General features: G+C 38.5%; 1 protein-coding gene across 1 annotated transcript in view; it reads left to right on the forward strand.

Moving 5' to 3' along the window:
* The window catches only part of LOC140692167 (thrombospondin type-1 domain-containing protein 7B-like), a 134,244-nt gene extending 107,890 nt beyond the window's left edge, over positions 1-26,354 (forward strand). Inside the window, 3 exon segments of the mRNA XM_072956933.1 lie at positions 18,866-19,060; positions 25,286-25,565; positions 26,333-26,354. Coding sequence (XP_072813034.1) covers positions 18,866-19,060; positions 25,286-25,565; positions 26,333-26,354 — 497 coding nt within the window.
* Positions 26,355-26,823: the final 469 nt, after the last annotated feature.

Raw genomic sequence — 26,823 nt, forward strand, 5'->3', positions numbered from 1 at the left:
CTTTGTTAATTGTGGCCAGCTGTCTCTCAAGTTGATTTCTGGCATCATTTGCTGTCACACACAACAGTTTGGAGGAGGACAGGATGCCATCAACAGAGGAATCTGTGTCCAGTGCCTTGGATTTGCACTGGACTATTTCTTTGTAACTTGTGAAATTAAAGGGTTACAGAAATTAAAGCTACTCTCCCAGAAAGAGAAATAGGAGCATGAAAATAAAATCTGAGATTATGTGATTTTTAAGCAAGTAATTGTCAGGGGTTGCATGTCCTGAAAAAGGCAGGAGAGTTCTAAATAAGAAAGTGAACCAATTATTTCTTCGTAAGCAGCTACCTTTGCCTTTCCAGGCAGCTCAGTAATAATTATTCTCTTTTGTAGGCTTTGGTGTTCCTGCTGGCTCTTCTCTCATTATGAGCTAATAACCATTGCATTCCATCTTCATCATTTTGACCTCTGTTATCAACAGTTTTCTCTGCATCCTGTTGTAGTTTCTCCTTTGGAAGTTAAAAGTAAATTACATCACCCATCTAACCAACCTTCTTCCCAACAAACCGCTTAAGCTGTCACAGGCCAAGGACAGGATTTCATTTTTATGTTTTTACTTCATAATGCTTAATAGAACATCTGGCACATAGTAAGCCATTAATAAATGAAATGACTACCTGTTTTGTTATTTTCACAAAGTCAGAAGCAAAAAAATATCTGCCACTTTTTTGTTCTGTTGTTTTTGTTAAGAAAGAGAATAAATAAATAGATGGAATACTAGAGTACCAAAGTATAGAATTGTGTTCCATTGTATTTTATTGGCAAAAGGAGGCAAATTGGTAAAGGTTTGCCTATAAGGAACATATTTATGATACATGATCCAGTATATCATATACTTGATTTAATATACGATTTTATATACTTGTGAGAGTATTTTAAAGATGTTAGATTTAATCTGTTTTATTCATTCACTCATTTTAATTGTAATCTTTATCAAGTGTATACATGCCCATAATTTAAAGGGTCAAATAGTTCTACAACAAAAATGAAAAGTTTAAATAATTCTATGAGGTTTGCCTCCATTTGCCCCTCTTCAGAGTCAACCACTTTAATTTATTTTAGCTTAATATGTTGTTTTCTCAACTATATTGCCCAAAAATTGTGTTTAGTTTGTGGCTGCATCTATTTGCAGACTTAAGCATTAAGCATCCCCTCCCTGCTGTAAATTATAAGGATGTAGCTCTCTTGTCTCACCTACCCTCACTAGGCAGGTACCTAGTTACCCCTAATAGTTATTACGTAATTTTGTTAGGTCAGTATGTTCAGTGTTTATATTAGCATGACTGTGTAAGTGTTTTTGAAAGCCTTAACATGTGTAAGTAAACTACAATAATCATTCCTACAATGATCTGTCATGTAACATTTTATTATCCCTGGTGTTATTAATTTTCTAGATTATTTTTCTTTGTCATCTTCTCAGCACTGGGAAAAAAAAGCAAACTTTCCACTGATTAAGTGTTTTCACTAGATAATCAGATCCATCCATTTCATATTTCAGAAAAAATCTCATGACTCTTTCTGACCTATCCAGCCTCGACTCAGTTGCTGTGTTTAGTGCCAATCTGTCACCATGGGACCTCTCTTCAGTATCATCCTCTCTTTTCACTGTCGCCTCTGCTTTTTCTTCATTTACTCTCTTCTTTTAGTGAAATTCATCCTCTAGTTTCCTGAGAAAGGATTTGGAGGTAAAGTCTTCATAACCGTGAATGTCTTGAAAACGCCTTCATTCTGTTCTCACACTTCCATAGGTGAGGTAACAAATTCTGATTTGGAAACACTTTTCCATCAGAATATTTAGATATTTTCCTTCTAGATTTTAGTAGAAGCAAGGAATTTGAAGCTTTTGAGATCTTGTTCTACATTGTTCTAAAATTTCACGACAATGTACCCTCAGATGGATCTATATTAATTGTGTTTACTAGGCATTCAGTATTATCTTTTGACTTGGAAAACTATGTTCTTGATATTTTCTTGAATGTTTTTTAATGATTTGCACCCCTACCTTTTTTGTTCCCTAGCTCTGAAACTCCTAAAATCCAGACATTAGACCTCCTGGTTAGGTTTTCTAAATCTTTTTTCTCCTAGTTCCCATCTGTTTGCCTTTTTACTCTACTTTTGAAGAAGATTTTTCTGAACTTAATTTTACACTCTATTGAGTTTCTTTTTAAGTTTCTGCTACTTTGGGCTACTTTGTTTTAATTTATATACAAAATATTTGTTAAACTTTTTTTTTTCAAAATATTCACTTCCAGTCATGGTTGAAATATTATAATGATAGTCCTTTTGTTCTCAGTTTTCTTCCCCTTACAATCTGTCCAAATTTTTTTTTCCTCATGGCTTTTATTGGTTACTCTGTTTTTCATGCCATTTGCTTCAGATACCTGGTAATCCTTGGTTTTCTGCTTATCATTAGAGGTGATAAAGTTGAGTTCCATGAATTTGGGTGCCCATAGAACTGGGCTGTTCAGTTGGGAAAATTCTCGTGTCAACAGTTAAACCTTTCCCTTTGTGCTTTGTTTTTCCTAGAGAAGACTTCCAAATTGGTTACCTGCAGGAGGAAGACTTACTTGTCAGTGTTCTGGGAGCTGAGTTAGGAAGAATGTGAGGGTTTACAGTATTCAGTAGGACTGTGATTAAATAATCTTCTCAACTAGACCTTTGCCTCTTCCACCCCTTTGAGCCTATGTTATACCTTTTTTAACTACCAGTTTTTTGCAAAGGGTGGGTAGGGGAAGTCAGTATCCTTGCAGTGTGGCACAAGAGAGAGTGAGCTGGGGATCTGACACTTACACAGACAGTTTGGGCAATTTCTGATTTTTCAAGCACACCCATTTCCCCCTGTTCAATCCTACCTCCAGAGTTCCTATGATGTAAGTCAGATTAATCCTTGGATTTTGTTGATTCCACTTTAGAATTTAATATTTTCTTCAGTCTGTTTAATCCTTTACGTCTTGTCCGTGGATTTACAGCTTCCAAAATCACGACACCATCCTGTTCTTTCCCATTCTCTTAATGTGTTAAGGGTTCACAGAGTTTTAATGAAGAATTAGAAGAGAGTAGAAGTATATTCCAGTTTCCACTCTGTCCTCTTTACCTGAAAGTCCAGCTAGTTTATATTTGTTATATAAAATGCCTTTCTGCATGAAGTGTGGGATTTGTTTTTACCAAAATTGTAGAATGTCTTCCATTATATTTTAGGATGCTGTGTGTATTTAACAACATGTCACTAAGGGAAATAAAAACAATTACACATAAATGCTTGCTTTAGTACCAGCTGGCTATGCTAGTCTTGCAAATTCTCAGTAGAATCATGGATTGTAACAATACACACCAGAATGCATTATACATGCTTGTACGCATAATATAAACAAGGAGTATTAGAGCTGGAAGGGATGGACCAGATCATCCTAGTCCATCTCCTTCATTTTGCATATAAATACATTTGCGTGTCAATGAGCCTAGCCCACTGGGTCATGCAGCTGTTACAGGAAGGGCCAGATCCAGGCTTCATTCTCCCGACTTGCCATGTTGCCTTCGCGGATTGTGCATGGGTCCTGGTTATTGCCATGGAACTCTGGCTGAAATAACCAGTTCCACTTGGGCACTGTGAGGACTTGAAGCAAATCTGTAAAACAATGTATTGTCAGGAGATGATCTGGTTACAGTGCCCAGTTGGCCTTGGTGGTTCAAATCATGCAGGAGGCCAATACTTCCTCAAAGTAGTTAAAGGTGTGAATTGAATGTTGCTAGTCACCTTAACATTAATTATTTTTCAGTGCTTAAAGATAAAAATAGATCAAGTTCCTGACTTCAGTCATCACTGGTAAGACACGGAAGACAGTTTTAATCTTTTTTTTTTTATTGAAGTATGGTTGGTTTACAATTTTGTGTTAATTTCTGGTGTACAGCATAGTGATTCATATATATATATATATATATATATATATGCACACACACACATATATATATATTCCTTTTAATATTATTTTTCATTGTAGGCCATTACAAGGTACTAACATAGTTCCCTGGGCTATACAGTAGGACCCTTTTGTTTATCTATTTTATATGTAGTAGTTAGTATCTGCAAATCCCAAACTCCCAATTTATCCCTCCTCACCTCTATTACTCACCTGGTAACCTTAAGTTTGTTTTCTATGCCTGTGAGTTTGTCTCTGTTTTGTAAATAAGTTCATTTGTGTCATTTTTTTCAGCTTTAATCTTAATTCAGCTACTTTTAGCAGGTAAAACAATTACACATAAGAAATTGGAGGCATTTGGTTTGGGGATATATATCACTTTAAACAAATTCAACTTCACATAAGCACAATATTGTTTGTTTACATTGAAAAATGAATCTTTGAGGTTAAGCAGCATTATTCTGGGTAGAAAGCCTTTCTGTACATAGCAGGCTTCCCTGTTAGGTTCATTTCCTTTGTGTTTCTTGCATACAGCTTTTCAGGAATCCATCTACATACTATGTGAAGTGAGTCGTTCTTCTCTAAGTCTTGGGGGAGAAACGAAGTTGTATGACCAGTGAATATTTACCATGCGTAGAATCCTCTGAATCCACCATTATTCAGACTTGTATTATGGGGTTTTATTCAGTTTGAGATACTAGTGTAACAAATTTGTTTTTCATAAAGGATGTAGCAAATGCATGGTTTCCTGAGGGACCAAAGTGGAAATGGGAATGAATAAACATAATTTCAGCAGCATCTTGGCAGCGTCTATGTGGGAGGAGACCCAAGAAAATGAAAACAAATGTCTTCTTGACATGACATCAGCTTTGTACATAACAGGCAATTTATTATAATGGCAGTGATTATGGTTTCATGTGAAGCATGAGTACCCATGGTGATCTACAAAGAGGAAATCAGGCGTGGAATAAGGAGAGCTCCTTCGAAGATGCCTTAAGTAGATAGATCCATGAGAAAATGCAGTGTGCTTGGTAAGAGGGGAAGATAAATGTGGACATTGGGCTGATTTGTTGTTTCTCTGTAGCAATGCAATAATTAATATCCTGGGTCTTTGAAGTTGATTTTCAATAGAGAACACCAAATTATTTCTAATGGGAGTTTCACGTCTCATTGGTTACTTAGTTACTGTTACTGGAATGATTTTATGACATGAAGTTTAGCCTCCTGATTAATAATACAGCACTCATTATCAAGATAGCTTATTTCATGGCAGGTATAGTTAAAATTCTTGTTTTACAAAGGCTTTTTAGACTCTTACCTCTTATACTCCGAGAGTAAGTACATTTTTGAAAAAAAATCTATAATTACTTGCTGCAGTGATTTGACCCCAGTCTTCCCTGTGCCTTTGTGAGAAGTGCAGCAGGTAACTAAACACCATCCATCTGTCAAACCCAGAGCAACTGTTAAAAAATATCCAGCCCATTTTTTCTCCTGATTTGGAATTTGGTTGCACAACAGCTGTTAGCAGAGATACAGGTGAAACTTATGTAAATACTGCCATATTCCTTTAAAAATGGAATAAATCACTTTCCACATGCTGTGTGTGAATTAGCATATTTATTCTTTCATACCTGCCAAATACACCTTCCCCTTGTACAGGTACATAAAATAGGGAACAGAGGAGCATAAAGCCTCTAGCTTATTGCCTAGAGACAATATTTTTTGAGAAAGAAGTGTTTATGAATTTTTTCCCCAGATATATAAAAGCAATGCCAAAAACATTTTCATCCAGTTTGACTCGAGGACTTCATTTGGCATAAGATGCTGAATTTAGATGTGGGAGATATTTCTGAAGGAATCAGATCTGATGTCTTTTTAGTGGCTGTGAGAAATACAACTTGGACGTGCTAGAGCATATCCTCATCGGTAGTTTACTCCTCTAACGAGGCCATGACACAGAAAGAAGTCAGAAAAAGAAGAGGAGTTAGCTTATAAGGGCAGTTACATGATATCCTACCCAACAGAGTTTTATAATATGTGAAGAACCTAACTCTAACCACCATGCAATGCTTATGTGCATTCTGAATACATCTAAATGCAGGTGGTTCATAGATATTTATGTATTTAGTGGATTTTTTCCCCACATGCTGAAAGTTGAGTATTCTGTGCAGATTATGAGCCTCTTAGGGCAGAAATTCTGTCTGATATTCGTCTGTTATGTTTCATATTTCAACTGACTATATCCTCGAAATTGTGTTCTGTAGAATCCCAACTTGGTAAGTCAGTCTAGGCAAATGTCTTCTTTATTTTTCTTAATGTAGGACAAAATTTAAAAATAAATTTCAGACATAGAAAATAAACTTATGGTTACCAAGGTGGGAAAAGGAGGGGGGTAGGGATAAATTAGGGATTTGGAATTTGCAGATACTAACTACTATATATAAAGTAGATAAACAGTAAGGTCCTACTGTGTAGCACAGGGAACTATATTCAGTACCTTGTAATGACCTATAATGAAAAAGGAGTATTAAAAGGAATATATATATATAATGTATAAATGAATCACTACACTGTACATCAGAAATTAACACAAAATTATAAACTGACTATACTTCAATAAAAAAGAAACATTTCATTATTGTGAATGACATTAATTAAAAATATAAGCGCTTTATGTTTGTTTATTTCTTTCACATATATTATCTTATTTGATCCTCTTAAACCTATATTTATTGACACCTCTTACCTTATTATTACTGTTATATTATTATCCTATAATAATAATATGCATCATGATTATATTATACCCATTTTGCAGTTGAGAATCATAGCATACATAAAATTCATAATGTTAAATATGATTATAAAATAAATAACAAGATATAAAAAATAAACAGATTACAGGTCAGAATCTTGAGAAAAGAACTGCATTAAAATTAAAATCTTAATTTTATTACTAATTATTTGTAAAAGTTAATGTAAATGGTTCTGGGCATAACTTTCAGGAGAATAATTTCTTCACCAGCTGGTAAATGCCTATAATTCTCAGGATTTCTGGAAACACAGCATCTAATTGACACAAGTTTGTGACATGCTTTTTGAACTCTTCTTCTAAAATTGTTTTTATTTATTTGAGAGTCAGAATATTTAAAGGATGAAATGTTTTTACTAGCTTCATTGAGATAAAATTCATTCTTTAAAGTGTGCAATGTGATAGTTTTTAGTATGTTTACAAAGTTGTGCAAGCATCATCACAGTCTAATTTCAAACATTTTCATCAGCCCCTAAAGAAACACTCTACTATGAGCAGTCATTCCCCACTGAGTTATTTTTAATGGAAGAAAGTCAGCTGAGATAAATGCAGTTACTCTAGGGTGTTGTAAAATCAGGGAGAGAATCACTGATGTATAAAAACCTTGGTTGCAGTGATGGCTCCTTCAGAGTCACTGTCATGGCTTAATTTAGAGTGATGGCTACCAAATGTCTTGCTGAATGTGATGATTTATATGCATTTATAAGTGGCTTTCTTCAATACAGGTTTTAGTATTTGTCGATAGGAGGCAGTCTAAATGGAAGGAAAGGCTAAGAACTTTTAAAGCTGAGTTTGCATCGCCTGATCTTTCTATTCAGGGTGTATATATTTTTTGGTCTGGTTGGGGATTAAGAGACCTGTCATGCAGCTTTGTCAACAAGTGAGCTACTCTCTGTACTTAAATCTTGATTTGGCATGCTTTCACTGTGGCTAATGGAGGCCACTGGGGGTCTAAAGCTGCTCCAGGACCCTTGTATTCATGCAGACATTGTGGTCAGGCTACCCTGTATCCTAGAGTAAAGCAATTAAATGCTTTTCTTCATTAGGTGCAGGATTCCCACTGACGACTCCTTCTCCACTTGAGTTTTTAAAGGAGCTCACACTCTTGGTCTAGAACCTCCCGATTTCCTGATTTTACCAGGTAGTCAAATTGGACCTTCTGTCTTTCCCACTCCCACCACCCACTCCCCAAGGCCCACAGCTGAGTGTGATTACTTTGCTTCCAACCATGACTGGGTAACTTGATCACAATTCCTGACTTTCCCTTCTGGAATCTGCCACACCAGGTTAGCAGTCAGAGTTACAAGATCTCCCTTCTTCCTTCTTTGTGACTCTCACCTGTATTAGCTATTCTCTTGTTTGGTTTCTTTTTTTGTTTCTGATATAATTTATGAATCATTTGTAATTTTATTTATTTTTTTCCTGAAATCTTTATTACTTCCTGGTGTTTTTCAATTAGGGGACAAATCCTTTGAAGCCAATAGCCGTATCGAGGTATATTTCTTCGGTTAGCTGTGAACACAGAGAGCTCCGGGGCTTTAAAAAATACCTCAGAATAAAGTGAATGGGCATTTTTAACTATTTATTTCCTGATCTTGTATTAGAAGCTAGATAAAGTGTTCCAAGCTTACCAAGGGACTAAGTATATATTATTTGCTTACTAAGCATTTCTTATTTATTTGAAATGCCTTTTTTTTCTGAGAGGGCAACAACAATAATTGGGGAATATGTTTCCAACATGCAAAATGAGTTGTATCTTTCCATAAGCAAGCTTATAATTGGGCTCCTGCAGCCACGCAACATTGCATATTGTACTTATGAGTCAATTAAAGCACCCTAACAAGTAGTTATGGGTTTATTGTTTAATTCAGTTTTCACCACTCACGCTATTCCACTCAAAATTTGCATATATGTCTTTCAGCATGTAATCATAAGCACATATTTTATTCAAATGGGAGTTTTGAAGAATGAGACCTCCAAATACTGTGCTTTCACACTGTGCTCTGCATCAGGAGAGGAAAAAAAATACAAGGGGGAAAGAAAACCCTGGGAATATGGCCAAAACTGGCTTTTACTTCTAAATTGACTCATTTGGATAATGACAGGTGAAAATGTCTTTTCTATTGCATATAATTGTCCCTGAAATGGAATTGCTAGGGTGTCCACTGAGAGGATTAGAGCAGTTACCGTGGTTGGTTGGCATTGGCAGAGCTCAGGTGATGGACATCCAAAGGGGAAGGGCCTGGGCTTGGTCCTTGAGTGGACAGGTTAGCTTGGTCAGGACGGCAGGGGGCCCCAGTCTCTGTGCCTGGGAAATGCGATGCTAGGTGGCCTCCTTCCCTGTCCCCACCTATGCTGCTGGGGCTCCTGGCCCTGCCCCGCACCAGTGCTGGCCACCTGGGGGAAGGATTAGAGTGGTCCTTCCCTCTCCTCCACGGACAGGGTAACTAGGCCCAGACAAGCTGGGAAGACTAGTCTACACAGCATCTGAGAGCCTACATTGAATGCACCCCAACCTTGGTCAGCTTTTGGCTCACAAGCCTGGGGTGGCCTGTGGGAGTGCCTCAGGGCTATTGTCACTACGGTGGACAGGTCAGAGCAGGGTCTCCAAGACATGCTTGCTGTGAATGAGAGGTTAGAGGCAGCCTTCTTTTCTAGGACATAGAACTTCCAATTCCTTCTAGCTGTTCTCACGCTCTCTTCAATTTTGTGTATCTCTCTGAAAAGACTGTCCCTTCATGCATTCATGAAGCTGACAGTCGAAGCATTCTAGTTGGATGCGGGGAAAGTGGCATTACATATTGCATGGCTCAGACTGACCCAAATACTGGTCTTTGTCACTGAAATGCACTTCACTTTTGTTTAGCATAGATAGACATTCTTACTCATGTTTCATCTTGAATAAGAAATAAGTCTGCTTATTTTTACTCAGGACATGCAACAGAACATGGGGAGAGTAATTCTGACTTAGAGTGACTGAGGGAAGCCAGGCAGGTTATTGACAAATGAAGGAATTAATAGGAATGGCGAGGGTGGGAGGGGGGTGGGTAGAGGTCCTGCCTGGGTTTAATTCCCAGTACCTCCATAAAAATATATGTATTTTTTACACCAAAAATTAACACAGCTTTGTAAACAAACTATACTTCCATAAATAAGTAAGTAAATAAATAAATAGAAAACTTAAAAAACAAAAGAAAACCAACCAGCTGTAGGAGCTGGGAATGGGGAAGTCACGGTAAACCTGATTGTGTCAACTCTGTTTTTCTTATTGGAAGCAGATGAGGTGGGCTAGGTTCTCACTCCAGTGGATGAGGCAGTGCCTGAGAGCTAGGAAGAAGTACTTTTGCCCTGTGCTGTAGGCTGGCCCAAGTCCTAATGCTCAAAATCTGTGAATATCTTACCTTACTTGGCAAAAGGGACCTCGCAGGTGTAATGGATTAAGTTAAGGAGATTGAGGTGGGGGAGGTAAGCACCCGGGATTACCCAGGTGGGTCCAATGTGGGTCCCTTATAAGAGGGAGGCCGGAAGTGCTGTGAAGCCGGAAGTAAGGAGGAGGTGGAGAGGTGGGTAGTGCTTCCCTTGGCTGTGAAGTCGGAGGGAGGCGCTAGGAGTGCAGGAAGTCGGAGGCCTCAGAAGCTGCAACGGGCAAGGTACCTGCACCTCCCTGGAGCCTCTAGAAGAACCAGTCCTGCAGACATTTTGACTGGAGCCTGGTGAACCTGTTTTCGGACTTCTAACACCTGGAATTGAAAGAAAAATGTTTCTTTTCTTTTAAGGTGCTAAATTTTTGCTAATTTGATACAGAGGCAACAGAAAAGCAGTAATACCCTGGAAACCAATTAATATTTACAAACAAACAGACCATCTCGTGGGACTTTCCTGAAACTAAAGGCCAGATGGCGTCTGGCTGTCCTCTACAGCATCTTGGCCCCTCAGCGCTTGACCCTCACCTCTCCCAAATGTGTGTTGTGCAGCAGCCCCTGCCTCCTCCTTCATGGTGGGGCTTCAGAGAGTCCATCTGTTGTATTTAGGGGTGCCTTCATATGCATCCTCTCTTACTAGGAGACACATCCATACACCAGCCCGTCACAGGCTTAGTTCACTAGGGCCTCGGCTTGTGTATGTCAGGCTTCGTATTTTTTAAATGCTTTTTAATTTGTATCCTTGATCCAATCAGCTTTCTCTGCATCCTGTCTGCCATTATGGCTTCAGGGAAAGGGAGGAGACAAATGCCACTTCAGATGGGAGATGGACTTTGTGCAGGGAAAGTATCAGTCAGAAAGAATGAAAAGCTCTCCTCCTGCCAGGGTAGGTGGTGGGTAGAAAAAGAGGGGAGATGAAAGTAGATTAGAAGGAACCCGTGTCATGGTTTTCCCTGACTCAGGGCTGATGTAGGGGTGGAGAGTTTGGCTAAGGAAAAAAGAGGAAAGCTGAAGGTTTTCTACTCTGTGTCCTGTTTGGGACTCTGGGAAGAGATGCCCTCCGGGAATGCCACTCCAGAAGGAGGGCCTTAGTGCCTCCCCAGGTGCTTCCTGAGTTTCCTGTGCTCCAGAGAGAAAGGGGCGTGGCAGCTGCCGGTGCTGGCAGGTCTCACCTGAGAACCTGCCCTGTCTCTCCCAGGGCTCTAGTCCCATGGTCCCCCAGGATCTTCCACACCAGCAGGTACCAGTGTGGGCTGAGACCTCATCAGCTAGAGGACAGTCTCTGACCGGGCTGAGCGTGAGTCATCAGCCTGAGTTGAGACTTCGCTGGTGGCCACTCTTCCTGCAGATGCTAGCAAAGACCCAGAGCACTTCTGAAAAGCCTTATGCAGATCTGAGACCCTTGCTGGCTGCTGCAGGCACCCAGATTTACCCGAAAATAATTAAATAGGAAGGAAACTCATCAAAATGGCCAAAACTGAGATACATTTTAGTTGGCATTTGTACCTTTCCTGATTACCTGCTAGGAAGGGAGTGCCTAAGGAGGGTGACACCTGTTTCTAATGAAGTAATTGGAATGGTGTGCAGCTCTCCCCCCTTAGCCTTGGGCTGAAGGGAGGTGGAGGGGGCTGCCCTGCCCTGCCCTGGCCTCTAGACCTTAGGAGTCCTTCCTCTGGCCTTCTTCCAGCCTGTTCCTTCCCACAGGTGAGGAGCCCCACAGGACCCCATGCTTCCCCATCCATTCACTTATTTAAACTCTGCCCAATTGTCAGGACCCCAGAATCCCCTGCCAAACCAATGGCCCTGAGCTAGCTTTAAGGACTTGCAGGGCCCGGCCCTGTCTTCTGAGTTTGCCTTCAGAGGAAGACTTGCACTGCCTCTCTGTATATCCTAGACCTGTGGGGTGGACAGGAGTGACTGATTCATGAATTGAGCTTTGGGGGACAGACTGTAGCGCCCACTCCTAAGTGCAGGGACGTCCCTCCAGGGGTAGAATCCAGCTGGGAGTGAGATGAGAAGGTGGACGGCAAGAGACCCGGGCCCACAACCCTTACACTGCCCCATTTCAGCCTGAAACTCCAGGTCATCCCAGAGTTTTTACTGGACCCTAATGTTCCCAGTCATGAAGACGGATACATTAAGGCAGAGTAGAACTGATCTATTACACGTTTGTGCATTTCAATTATAACTTCTCTCTCTTTCCACATGTGGTTTGTGGCCTCCTATTTTTTTTAAATATAATAACCAAACTGGTTTATTTGAAATCTGATTACTAAAAAAATTTTCAAAATTCAAGGTATTATACATTTTCTAAGGTTCACTCAGAAGAAAAAGGCTGATGGTTTACAGGGTTTGACCTAAAGGTCCACAGATGTTGTTTTATATTTACAGAGGTTTTAATCTGAAGTGACTTTTGGCAATCATGAAATAAAACATGTGGTTTGTGGTCTCCACACATGTTGGCAACCTGCATTGTATCATTGAACTAGTGACCTTGCTACACAGATGTGGAATGTGTAATTGCAAGTGTTATGAGCCTTATCTAAGGATCTTAGAATGTGCATAGCAAGGGCAGGAAGCTAGCCTGTATCATTGTTTGTTCCTCTGCACAGGCATAAGGTGTGCCAAGCACCTGGCCGGGCTCCATCTGGGCTGGGTGCATCCTACTCATTCTTCATGCGTCTCCATGGTCCAGGAAAGCTCCTGACTGCCTAGTGTCTGAGGCCCCTGGAGTTATGTTCTTGTGGGACCCTAGGTGTAGGGTACTTTTATTTCCAGATTTCTTTCATCTGGGTAGCCCAGACCACTAGTGCAAGGTCTGCCCTGTAGAGCACATTGTCTGCATGTTGATCTAGCAGTTGCTGCCCCCCTCCCCAACTAACCCTCACCTCCCTGCTCCTGGAGGTGCATGTCCCTTGAGCTCTGTATCTGAACTGAAGCAGTTCCCGATTGTAGGACAGCAAGCTAATGGAGCCCTTCTATTTTTCCTAGCATCTCACCCTTATTTCCTGGAAATCATGACCTCTTGAAAGAAATTCTTTTTGCCCTTTTTTGTCAACTATTAGAGTTGAAATCTGTAAGAAGTGACTTCAGGAAAGTGATGCGGGTGTCCTTGGTGAAGGAGATAAACATAAGCAGATCTGGGCTCTATCATTTATTTCATCTTTCCAGATAGAACATTATCATTTCTTATCATAAGGCCAGTAAACCCTGCCCTTTTCACATCATAACTGAAAAGAAGACAAACTTACCATGGCATGTGTGACTATCAGAGTTGAGAGGTGATGGGGCCAGAAAGACTAGCCATTTAGTAGTGGTTAATAATCTGCTGATTTCAGTCATCATTAAAGGCTAAGAAGGCTGCCTAACTATCCCACATAAAAGCTGCTGTATTCAAAAAATTAACTCTGAGACACACTCAGAATTCATACACATCTTTGCTATATTTATTTTGCTAAATTCTCAGATAATTTTACATTTTCTCCCAGGCCATTCCTTTTCATGCTGCTAGAATTGAAAAGAATCAGGTAACAAGGGAAAGCAATTAGTAACTTGTTTTCCTTCTTGGGTGATTTTTGCTCAGGCTGTGTCTTGATTGAGAGGAAGATAATGCTGAACTCAATTCTATATGTTACATACATTGCTAGACACTATGAATAGAAAAATGGGACCCGAGGCATCACAGAGGCTGCTGGAGAGCTCCAGATCACTGGACCCACCTACGTGGTGACTCTCCCTTAATGAGAAGACCCTGCTGTTGCAGGCAGCTACTCTGAGCTTAGGTGAGTTTCAAACAAAGCACGATGAGAATGTTCTGCAGCTCTCTGAGCTGATTTTTACATGGGAGTACAGCTTTACTCTAGTGAAGATGACAACATTTCAGGTTTAGTAAATAAAATATAATCTCTGAATTGCCACTGCTCTTGAACGATTCACCACAGGTAGAAATACATGACAGGCATGGCCAGCAGTAAATGCCTCTTCCTTGCCTGATGGAAAGCACCTTTCTCACTAGTGTGGTACAGCACTTTCAATACATAAAAGCACCAAAAGAGAACTCTTAAGATTATGACTTGTAAGTGATATGCTATGAGCCGGAAGATCTGGAAATCAGAGTTCAACTAAAAAGCAGATGTCTTATGGGTACATTCTCTGTAATGGCTTGTTTTTCCTGTCTGCCTCTTACACATCTTTTCAAGACTGAGGTACCTACTTTGGTAAACCAGGACTTCCCGATTGGTTATCGCCAGTAGGTAAACTGTAGTATTATGCTACTATTTTCTATTTACCTGCCTGTTACTGCCGCTAATGTAGCTTCTCAGAAACTGAATTATTTGTATGTACATGCATATCTGTGTACACACACAGGATGTTTTTATAATTATTCCTAGTTCTTTATATTTTTTGGGACCAAGTGAGTGGATGGAGAAATGGATGAATGAAAAAGTAGGTCAATTTCAGTAAGTATTAGGGCAGAAGATGTAGTTAATAAGGATCAATGTGTATAAGTGGTCTAAAGTCTAGGCCACCAGGGAAGTAAGTGACATTAAGAAGTTCTGTTCTCAATCCCGAGGCATAAGCTATTTTTTCTGCCTTATGTTCATTGTTCTTCTGATCAGTAATGAAACTGAAATGGTTCTAATGGTCTGAAAAGCTTTGATATATACCCCTAAATACTACTTAGGTGTTAAAATTCTCATGAATTCAGTATATTTTAGCAGAGAGGGGCGTGGCACCTGTTTCTGTGGGATATGACCACCTCAGTAAGTGAGGTGTAAATATGGACAGCACTCTGACACAAATCTTCACTCTTTTCCCATTAAACTCTATGAAAGTATTTTGATCTTGCTGCCTCTGAAAAGAATTTCCAGCAGACCCTAGATTTCTGTTTCTGACTTTTCCTGGAGTTGTGATTTTATATGGGAGCTTACATTGTAGCCTCATTTTTATAGACATTAAACACAGTGCACAGAGCTTCACTTGGAAATAAAACACAATATCCCAGGGAGGGCCACACAGTCTTTGGAAGAGGCTGCAGCGACATTATAATTTAAGGGAGGGTCCAGTCACACTTTTTAAGGGTCAAGAGAGTTTGGTGGGATTTGGAAAATTCTTCCTGACCTAAGACGAGTGATGGTGGAATCCTCTTTCCAACCACGTCTTAGGTTTCATTTCCACTAGCCTTCTTCAAAGTAATAGGTAGCTCTCCAGAAACACGTACCAAGTGCTTAGTTCTGTGCTAAGCACTTCATCGGCATCAGTTTATCATCTGATGTAGATGTTATCATTCCCATGGTATGGATGAATGAATTACCTTCAGAGAATTTACATAATTTGCCCAAGGTAACAACAATAAAAATATAAAAGCCATCCTTAGTTCTGTTAGACACCAGCCCCACAATTTGGTGGTACAGTCTACCTGCCACCTCTGATTTAGTCCTCAAAAGAAGTTATCTAACTGATGGAGTTAATACACATTTAATATTGGCCCCAGAACTATATTGTAGGTTAAAAGTAACATTTTAAAAATATCCTTTGCCCATGAGTTGCCCAGTGGAGGGGAACTGTGAATGGGTGTATTCCCACTGACTCTAAATGTCTTCTCATTTCCTTTGTATGTGTATCTGTCTCCTTTCCTCAGCTGGGTTTCTAGTCCTGCCTACCTCCCACTTGTGCTTTCTTCATTTTTTGCCTCCCCTTTAGTACAATTCAATAAATGTATATTCAATGATTCCTTTTATACTCGAATCAGTCCCAAGAAGGAAATCATTTTATTTAACTTGTTCATGTTTTTATTTCTAGTGGTTCTTTTTGCTTGTGAAAAGAAATTAGAATCTTGAACTTGAAGAAATTGAAAACCACAGGGCCTGGCCTAAACTGATGATTGCATGCTCTGTAGCTTGTCAGTTACTACTAACCCTTGAGATAAATGATCCTAGAGATACTGGTCTTCAGAGTAATATGGATCAGACTTCATGCTACAACTTTGAATGTATTCTGTGGCCCTTAGAATCCTCAAGTGTCTCCATTAGACTAGTGTATAAGTCTGTGTAGGAGTGATGGCTCAGATTTGCTCTGCATAGTCCTGTTAATGCAGTGAAAGTTTTGAGGGTGTATCTAATATATGAGTTGACTAAGGGTGATTTTAAGTGTAGTAGGCAATCAGGTGAAGATTCCCTCAGTTTTCTTTTCATCTTTATCCTTCAGATTCTGAGGATGGCCAAGGAAGAAATGTGGTGTGGCGAGCAAGAGTGTGTGTGTACCTGCTAGAACTATCAGCTTGATTTAAAACAAATATAAAGGATAATAATAGCATTTATTTGGCCCTTAGTGGGTGTGAGGCACTGTTACGAGAATTCTCACACTTTGTTGCATATGCCCTTGTTATAGTCATTTTAAAGATGAGGAGACTAAAGCATAAAGAATTTAAATAACTTAGTTCATATAATTCCCAGATGTTTTGAGTTGGAATTTGCATTCATGCCATGTGACAGCAGTATCTGTGATTTCTGTCATGTGCTGAAGCTATTCTTAATTTCTTATGCAAAATAGTTCAATATGGACTTAAATAAACCCAGTACATTCTAATTTATATGGTTTGTAGAACTTCAGAATATCATTGAATGTTTATCATAGCTTTCAAATTTTAAACTTACTCAAATGAAATTATAGAAAGTTAATATTTTATTATCATTGGAAAAAAGCTCTTCATTTGTGTATTCATAGATGTTAAATTTCAAATGGCAGTATTTTTTGAAAGTATTTAAAATTTCTCTTCGTGTTATTTAGTGTATTGTCATCTTGGGAAAAAATAAACTTGGCACAATAAAAGTCCCCTAAATTGACTCCAAATTAGTGTTCTCAATATGAAATTCAAATAACATTTGCTTGTATCCTAGTTAAGAAAATATATTGCTATATTTATCATTAATGGCTATAATATTCCCAACAAAGAAAATGCAGGTGATGTTGGCTTGATATGCAGTAAATTTTATTCCTAGGATGTGGATAAAAATAAAAACAAAAAATTATTCAAAATGAATGAATAGCTCCACCTGCCACAGAGCAGATGTACAAACTGGGAAGTATTGTATGTGCCTCCATTGTGATCTCAGCTAATTCCTAGGTCCTAAATCATTCAGTACGATTGGCTTTCACCAGTTCATAAATAATAAGTAAATGGCTGGCTGGATGGATGGGATTCAGATTGACTTGTTCTCTGTTGTGTTCAGAATAAAGAAAGGAATTCAGAATATAAGAGTAATGGGCAACTGAAAGCCCCTATGTACACTTATCCTGTATTAGAGAGGCTTATGTAAAGAGTTCTTAACAATATTGATCCAAAGCTGTGGTCTCTTTATTCCTTGTATCTTGGTAGATTTTATAGCGCTATAATAAAATGACCCTAAACTTTGGTTTCTTTAAGATGATGATCTCAGCAAATAGCCATTAACATATACCACATCCAGAGGCATCATGCCAGGTGTGGCCAGTCAGTGGGCAGACTGGGTCAGCACCACCTTTGACACTTAAAGACAAAAATATTCCTGGACTTCTCCCCCGGAGATGCTGACATAGTAGGTCTGAATTTACACCATTGAATATATTCTCATAGACGTTTTTGGTTAGGAATTGGCTTAGAAGTGTATTTTTCTACTAGGGCTGATATTTGGCAATGCCTGGAGTCATTTTTGGTTTCCAAAATTGGGAGGGTGTGTGTGTTATTGGCAACTCATGGGTGAAGGCCAGAAATGCTGCTCAATATCTTACAATGCACAAGACTCTTGGACCAACAAAAAGAAACTATTTAATCTAAAATGTCAGTAGTGCCAAGGTTGAAGCGTGCTGGTCTAGAAAATAAAGATACATCCTTAGAGTCCATAATAAGGGTGAGTAAAAGATTCACAAAAATATTATCCATTCATAATTGAATAAAGTAAATTTCATTAGCCCAAAGAATCAAGTAAAATCTCATAAATGTTTTATCTTGAGATTATTAATTACTTCATGGTATGACTAGAGACGTCCTAGTTGAAAATGTATGTGAGAAACGTGGAAGAATTGTCTGCATTTGGTAGAATATTTGTAGTGGGGATTATCTGGATAGACTAGCTTGTAGTTGAAAAAAAATGATTTAGAATTTCTCACAGACCCTGAAATGTTAGTAAGGAAGAAGGTTACTTGTAGAGAGCAGAAATTCCTTTTTAAATACTGACTGTGAAATTAAAATAGGACCACTTCCATAAGTGCCACTTCAACAACTAAACAAAAAGATCAAATCTAGGAAAATTTTTAATGATTTTTTTGATGGTTTTGTCCTTTTTGGTCTTTATATTACTGTTTTACAGATTCTGTTTTTCTAGGTTTATATCTCCTCTAGAGATCAGATGCTCAAAGTGGGACATACAGTAAATTACTAAATGTTACTTTGGTTGCTGTCAATGCAGGATTTGTATTAATAATGAAACCAATTGAATTCTCAAAAACCTCCACTGGCAACAATAAACATTTAATTTCCAGAGATGAATAAGGTTAGCTATGTTGAACACCTTTTGCAATCACTGTGATAACCAAATTCTTCAAATGTTGGGAAATTCTGCTATTTTGTCAAAGAACCAGCAGCAGACTGATTTAATTAAAATAATAACAAATGTTTGTCTCTGTTTTTTTAGCTGTCTCATGTGTCTCTGATAACAACCAGTCAGCAGAAATGATGGAATGCCTCAGGCAGACAAATGGCATGCCTCCCCTTGTGCAGGAGTGTACGGTCCCATGTCGTGATGACTGCACCTTCAGTGCTTGGTCCAAGTTTACGCCCTGCTCCACGAATTGTGAAACAACTCGAAGTAGACGGCGCCAGCTCACAGGTAGGGTGTGCCTCTCACTCTTTGTCTTCAGACAAGTGATGCTCTCCTGAACCTATCAAGTTCCAGAAGGGCAGGAAATTGTATCAGGTCTCTCCCTCTCCCCATCCCTCCCTGCCATTATGCATCCTCTTTGCCTGTGGTTGGTACCTACTACATAGTACATACTCAGTTAAATGCTTGTGAAACAAATGAAAGATGTGAATCATTCTATAGCTCTAAAGTTACTCTCTACACAGCATTATAATCTTTATAGTCATAAATGGCAATATACCCAGCAACTTTCTGGGAGTAGTTAATGGCAAATTATCTGGTGTCGTTTTCATGCCAGGATCTCAGCCAGCTTGGAAGCAGCCCCGGATTTGTAAATAACATTACAGGCAGATCTCATTCATGTCTTCATCTTTTACTATTACCTTTTAAGTAACTGGATATTTTAAAATTTTAGTAGGGGAAGGCAAAAAATTAATTGCATAAATAAATTCCATTTTGGTGATATATATTAATTAATGATTTTATTTACATCCTTGAAATTTAATGGAAATTAAAGCAATGAATAGTTTAATCAAGGTCCTAGAGAAATTGTGCCTATAATATGCAGATAATTGATACAATAATTTATCTTACTTCTTGTCTAAATAAATATGCCAGAACTTCTCTTCATTGTATGTTTTTTTTGGTATAAGCAGAAAACTTAATTCAGGGAGTGAAGAACCCAAGGAAAGATGCCAAAATAACAATTGGGATAATAAAGTTAGGGTTGACATTGAAGAATTAAGCACAGATGACATTTGTTCTCATGAGCAATTCGTGAGCTAATTCTCTTGTTTCAAGACCCCTTTTGTTGGAATGCATTACACACAAGATTGTTTTAAATTTGACTCACTCTAATGGATTGACATAATCCATGAGAGCCTTTAACAGGATTTCTGCACCCACATCAGGATCCCATTTGTAAGTACAGGTGAAACATAATCACAAATGGAAACATCAAATAAAATAAGTTATAGTTTGATCTCTCTTCTATAAAAATTTATTCATATATAATTTTATGCAATATTGCTTATGTTTCTCAGATAAAACAGATTTCTTATAGAGAAACAATATACTGGTATAGAATATATATGACAGGCATAATTCCAACTTCAGGCACAATTTAATGGAGCTTGGTTTACGTGTTCATACATAATGCTTCAAAAGTCATTATCCTAGCAACTCTCTTTGTAACTTTGAGATGAGAGAGAATTTCCTTTAAGAGGAAAGAAAGTTTTTAATTGGTGGTGATACTTTGTACGTGCAAACTGAGAATGAAAAATACTGAAAATCCTAGGATATTTATTCATTTTACAACCAGTGCAGTTTGTGTTATGAATGGTCAAAAATGTAATTGATTGGACTTTTATTTAGCATAACTTTTAATGTAAATGTTGGCAAACGATTATACTTTTTTCTGCAAACTCTATCCCAAGAATTACTCATGCTAAAGACTATTTAGAATTTCTTTTCTAGGTTATTAACTGCTGTGCTTTTGCCTAGCTAATTGATCTTTGCATGTCTTAATATCTGGATGACACCTAAACAACTGGCTGTTTTCATGAGATATAAGAGTTGTTTTAAAAATAGAATCAAATGAATTATCTAGTGCTGTTGATTGAGAGGAAAATGCACAGTGTAAGAGTTGTGAGTTAAGGTTTATGCAAGGTCTTACTGAGGACTCTAGACCTGGAGACAGCCTCTCAGATAGCTCTGAGGAACTGCTCCAAACAGGTATGGGGGAAGGCTAGCTTGTAATTTTGTTTTTGGGGAATACATGCATTAGCATACATCTTGATGAAAACTTACTGCTGGTCACAAAGAACAGGAATGATCAAGCTAAAGATCGTGATGTTTTTCCGTGTGTGGGAAGATGCAAGAAGAGGGGGTAATTACACTTCTTCCTGAAATGCGCCTAATAAGCTAAGAGTGTTTATCTAAAGCACCGAGGATCCTGTTACTGTCTTTAATTTCCTCTGCCTGAAACAGTGAGTTCACTGTCAGTCAGCCACTGCATTGAGTTAACCTTTGTAGATTTGGGCGGAGAGTAAAATGCTCTTTACTCTTCATTGTTTGCAGTGTCATTGGTGGAAAAACAAGCAGTGGAAAATGTGTGCTTCTCAAGCTTTATTTGATGTGATACTAATGCTTGTGTTTTGATTTTCCCCATGTAATTTGGTAGTAAACTTAATAAGCGGTGTCTAACACGAATGATAGTGAAAGGCCTGGGCTTAGATTGCAAGGCAGTGTGACTCTCTCTTCTACACAGTCACACACACGGCAACATACAGACATAAATACAGGCCTCCCATTGTACAGGGGGCCATCTAGGCTGTTTGTTTCTTTTTTCCATTTTTGTTAACCAGAGGTTTTAATTGAATATCTGGGTGTTCTGCATTGTACGTAAAGAAGAAAATCACAGTTTTAGATTCAGTGATAATTAAAGCTGTTGTCTATACAGTACTGTCAATAATCAGCCCATCAAATAGGAGGTCTGTCTAGGTTATTCATAATTTTTTTTCAAAAATAATTGGATAACTAATACCCATTAAATATTGTAGTTTTTTGTTTTGTTTTTGTGGAATCAGTTATAAATTTCTCTGATTTAAGGGGAAAAATATCTTTAGAGCTGTAGTAGGGATTGATTTAAAAATTTTTTTAAAGTATTAGCTGGTTCTGAATCCAGAGTTCAATGATTATGACTTGAATGTAATCAAAGCAAACGACTACTGGTAACTTGTTTCTTATTATGAGAACCATCTCTTCATTAACTGATTTGCTCAAATTCTTCAAACAGCAATGCCATGTGATTAAGAAGGATATTACAAATACAGAGACAGTGTATATATGTGCAGAATATTTACTCTGCCAGTAACTTTTGGTTACCCTGTACGTGGATGTTTTCTTTATTTCTTTCTACTCTCTTTTCTTTCTTCCTCCTTTTTCCTTCTTTCTTAAAAACTTTCCTCAATTAATCAAGGAACAATTTTTGCTTACCACTTATTGCTCTAGGCATTACAAGGGAATAGATAGACATGACCCTGATTTAAGAGCTTACAGGCTGATGGGAGATAAGAATTTTGCTACAGAAGTCACAGTACAGTGTAGTACCTGCTACAGTAGCTGTTACAGGGTGCTGTGTGAGTCTTTTTTATTGCTTTTGTAACAAATTACCACAAATTTGGTGGCTTAAGACAACACAGATTTATTATCTTAGATTTCTGAAGGTCTGAAGTCAGACATAAGTTTTAATGCCTATAAGCAAAAGATTGGCAGGATAGCATTTTTTTCCTGAAACTCTAGGGGAAAGGGTTTTCTTTTCCACCTTCTAGAGGCTACTTACATTCCTTGGCTCATGGCTCCCTTCCAAGTCCTGAAATTCAGTAACATTGCATCTGTTGGGTTGTTCTTTCCTGGTCATATTCCCTCTGACCCTCTACTGGAGGCCAGGAAATGTTCTCTGAATTTAAGATCCTGTGATTATGTTGGACCCACCTGAATAATCCAGAATAATCTCTTTACCCCAAAATCCATACTCTTAGTCACATCTACAAAGTTCTTTTTGCTGTCTAAAGTAGCACTTTCACCTGTTTCAGGGATTAGGATGTAAACATTGCTGGAGAGCCATTACTCTGCCTACCACAGGATACACAAGTACAGAAGAACACCTCTTCTAGGGCTGAGATGAAGAGTGTGTTCAAGGATGACTTTCTGGAGGGACTAATCTCTTATTCTGGACCTAAAGGGCAAGCAGTCATTAGCTAGGCTATGGAGGGAGGATAGAACTGGTAAGTTTCTGGAGTAGAACATACAAAGGCCAGAAGTTAGATGAGTGGCTTCTAGGAGCTAAAAGATGCTAGTTTGTAACCTGCTGGAGGCAGAGTGGTGCAGCACAGGCAGGAGGCAGATACTAATAAGCCCAGATCCTTTGGAGCCTTGATGACCAGGCTGAGGAGTCTAGACTTCATTCCATGAACCGTAGTTCTAAATAGATGGGTGTTGTCATCAGACTTCCAAATTTGTAGGTTGATCCTGGCTGCAGTGTGGGGAATAGTTGGAAGGGAGGGAGGGGTTGTGGTGGCAGTGACGTCTTGGAAGGAGCCATTGTAGTGATTTAAGCTGGGGATTTGCAGGTGGGCTAAATATGGGTGGTATCAGTCAGAGTGGATACAATGGGCTGATTCAGGAGATATTTAGGTATTTGAAATTATTTTTGTCATTAAAAGATAGAGATATGTTTCAAGTGTGACACTCCATTTTTTGACCTGGCCATATTGTTAGAACTGGGAAACACAGAAGGAGAGAGAAAAGTTGTGATGTTCAGAAGGGTGGGTTTTGTCACATTGAGTTTGACTGGTCCTTTAGTGTAGTTTTCCAGTCTGGCTCAGAGCTTGAGTAAAAAAATCTGGGCTGAAGGTAATAATTAGGGATCAAAGGCATATAGACGATTACTTAAACTCTGTGTGTGGGTGAAAGTGTAGGATCAGAAAAGAGAATCTAGGGCAGTCCCCTGAGGAAGCCCATCAGTTAAGAGAGGTAGGGTGGGAGATTGCAACAAGCAAATAAAGATGTGCCCAGAGAGATGGCAGGGGTGTGGGGTAGGGGCAAGGGACAAAAAGTTAAGGTATGATGAAACTTGGAAAGGTTATTTCAAGGATGATGATGCAGTCAGTACTCACAGCTATCACTGAATGATCAAGTCTAAAAGATAAGAAAAGATAGTTCAGGGCTTGGTTTGTTTTATTACTTTGGTGAGAGTAAGTAGTTTAAAGGAATAGGTAGACTTAGAATCTAGGGTTACATGTGTTGAGAGAGCAGAAATGGAAGAGATGGAGATAACAGTACCTTATGGGAATTCAGAAAGCACCAGAGACTTGGGCAGGTTAAATGCTGATAAGGAGCCATTCCCCACCCACTGACAGATCTCTCAACCGGTACATTCCCCAGCTGTGGTAGAAGCTGTGCCTCTCAAACTTATTCTCAGTAAGTGTCACTGATAATAGAGGTAAGTGAATAACTCCTCCCAGCAGGACACTGGTGTGGCTGAGCTTTCACAAGGTCATTTCAGGTCCTGCATTTATTGTGACCATAAGCATCACAGAAGACATAGAGCCAAGTGTCCAGGTGACAACTGTAGACTTGTGTGTAATGTAAACCATCTGCCAGTGAAAGTAGTCTATGCATCAGCTTGTATCCAGCATTTCCAAAACAGCCATAAAAACTGAAAATAGACTAATAAAGCCGCCTTCTCTCCCTCCCCCCCACACAATCAGAGCCAAGGCTCTAGCTAATGACCTACTAATGAAGAAACAAAGTAAAATTATTAGATCTAGGAAATCCTTTAAAAAATCTAGAGGAACTGTGTTAGTAGCTAAGTTGAGTCAAGTTGCAGGCTGTCTTGGAATCCATTGAACATGATTAGCAAGAACTCACAGCTTTGAAAAATGACTTTGCATTGTCATTACTCAAAGTTAGTATTACAGCAAAAAGGTCCATCAAAATCAGTTGGCAAGGTAAGGTCATATTCTAAAATATTTGAGTTAAAAAGGTCTCTCAAAGTGGAAGGCATACCCTTTTTCTCAGATTAAATTATCCAATGTGATTTGAGCATTTATTGTAATCTGTTGTTTCTGGCAGCATTTGTGAGCTGCCCAACAGCAGGAGCCAAAATAAGTTCCACTTTGCCCACCACCCCATGTGACACCCAGCCTGACTCCAGGGCCATTGTCTGGGAGGATACCATTTTGTTCTTTGAATACATAAACTCTTTAAAAAGCTACTTGACTAAACACAGAAGGAGTTAATATTTACAATATTTTGTTGGTTTCCCTGGCGACCATTAATTTCAAGAAAATGGAGACAAGGTAATCAATCTGTTTTTATCAGTAAATCATAGGGAAATTGATAGTAAATAAATCAACCAAGACCTTTTCTAGTTGCTGAGCCACCATAGCAAACATCTTCTAAGTATTTTCTGCCAGTATTCAACATGAAACTTTTTTCCCAAATAAATTTTAATTTCACAGATGCTCTGGGACCTGCTTCCATTGTCCTAGGATTTACTTCCGTGTGGAAAAAAAGAGTGAAAAAACTTTATTACGAACTAATAGTCTAATAGCTTTTAATACAATGTAAGTGACTTTTAACAAAACAGCAGATGTGAAATTAATACATGAATGTCTCTTGTTGGAACAGGCAAAAGCAGGAAGAAGGAGAAATGTCAAGATGCTTACCTGTACCCTCTGGTGGAAACAGAACCATGTCCTTGTGATGTGTTTATATCTCAACCTTATGGTAATTGGTCAGATTTCCTTCTTCCTGAAGGCAGAAGGGAGCCTCACAGAGGACTGCGGGTTCAAGGAGACAGCAAAGAATGTGGAAAAGGCGTGCGCTTCCGAGCAATGACCTGCTCTGATAAACATGGAAGGCTGGTTGACCCCGCCCACTGCAACAGCTCTGGTAAGGAGATGGGGAGGTTTGTCTCAGGTCTAGAATTAGTAGCTTTGTTTCTTAGTAATGTTTCCCTTCTCCTCTGGCAAGAACACACTGCCTCTCATACAATATGGGCGTATGAAATGCACATATCCATATCTCACTCTTCTCCGAGAAAGCCAAAGTCCAGTACAAACAAATATATTTTATGCTTTATTGGTGCTCTGGTCATATATTTAGAAGGCATCAGGCCTTGGATTTCTTCTAAAGATGTGGACAGAATACCAAAGAATAAGTTTAATTTTAAATGTTTTACAGTGCAGTATATAAGTACACCCAAATTAATAGACTAGAACTGTAGAAAAGAAATTAGGCAATCTGGAAATGTTTTTGTGATGTTAATCTGGGTGAAGACTGTTTTTGGGGGGAGGGGATGGGGAACCTTGGGATGATTTAAAAGATATTGTTGAACAGAGAAAAGAATGATGGTTAAATATGGTCAGGGTAAACACTGATGGAAGAGGCTGAGATTAATGATTACAATGCGGCTTATGAATTTCCTCCCCTATTTTTTGGTTTTTAATTACCTTTTTAAAAAAACTAAACAAGTTAGGGATTTTACAGAAGGTATGGATAGAGAGAATTGATGTTTGAGTGACAAACTCTTAAAAAAAAAGTAGATTTTTGTCTCTGTCATCAAGGTCTTGTATTCTAATAAACTTTCTCAATAATGCCAGAAATGGCAAATTGAATTCAGTTTTTACACACAAGTCGACTAAATGATAGTTCATCTTTATTCTTTATTGCCAGTGTAACAGCTCGTTTTGCTTAGGATATTTATAGGAATGCAATTTAAGGTTTAATGATTTTTTAATTAGTATGGTTGTTGCTCTGCTTACTCAGTTAGTCTAGAGAATTTTATTCAGTAATTTTACTTTCAGAAACATTAAACACATCGTAAGCAGGTAATGGACCCATTTTACAGAGGCCAAAGTTGGTCAACTCAAATCTTTTTTTCACCTTTAATGTACATATTAGTTTATTTTTAAAATTTTTGTCTTAAAATATATTTGACTTATAGCATTGCATACATTTAAGGTGTATGACATGTTAATTCTGTACATTTGTAGGTTGTAATGTGATTGTGATTATAGTGAAAATTATTACCTGTAACACTGCATAATTACCATTCCCTTTTAGTGGCTGGAATAATTCTAGTCTCTTAGCAAGTTTGATTATAACACAATATTGTTGTCCATATTCACTGTACTGTGCATTAGATCTCTAGGACTTATTTTCTG

Source organism: Vicugna pacos, unplaced genomic scaffold (assembly GCF_048564905.1).
Source record: "Vicugna pacos unplaced genomic scaffold, VicPac4 SAC-SAT, whole genome shotgun sequence".
In the NCBI taxonomy this organism is placed as follows: domain Eukaryota; kingdom Metazoa; phylum Chordata; class Mammalia; order Artiodactyla; family Camelidae; genus Vicugna; species Vicugna pacos.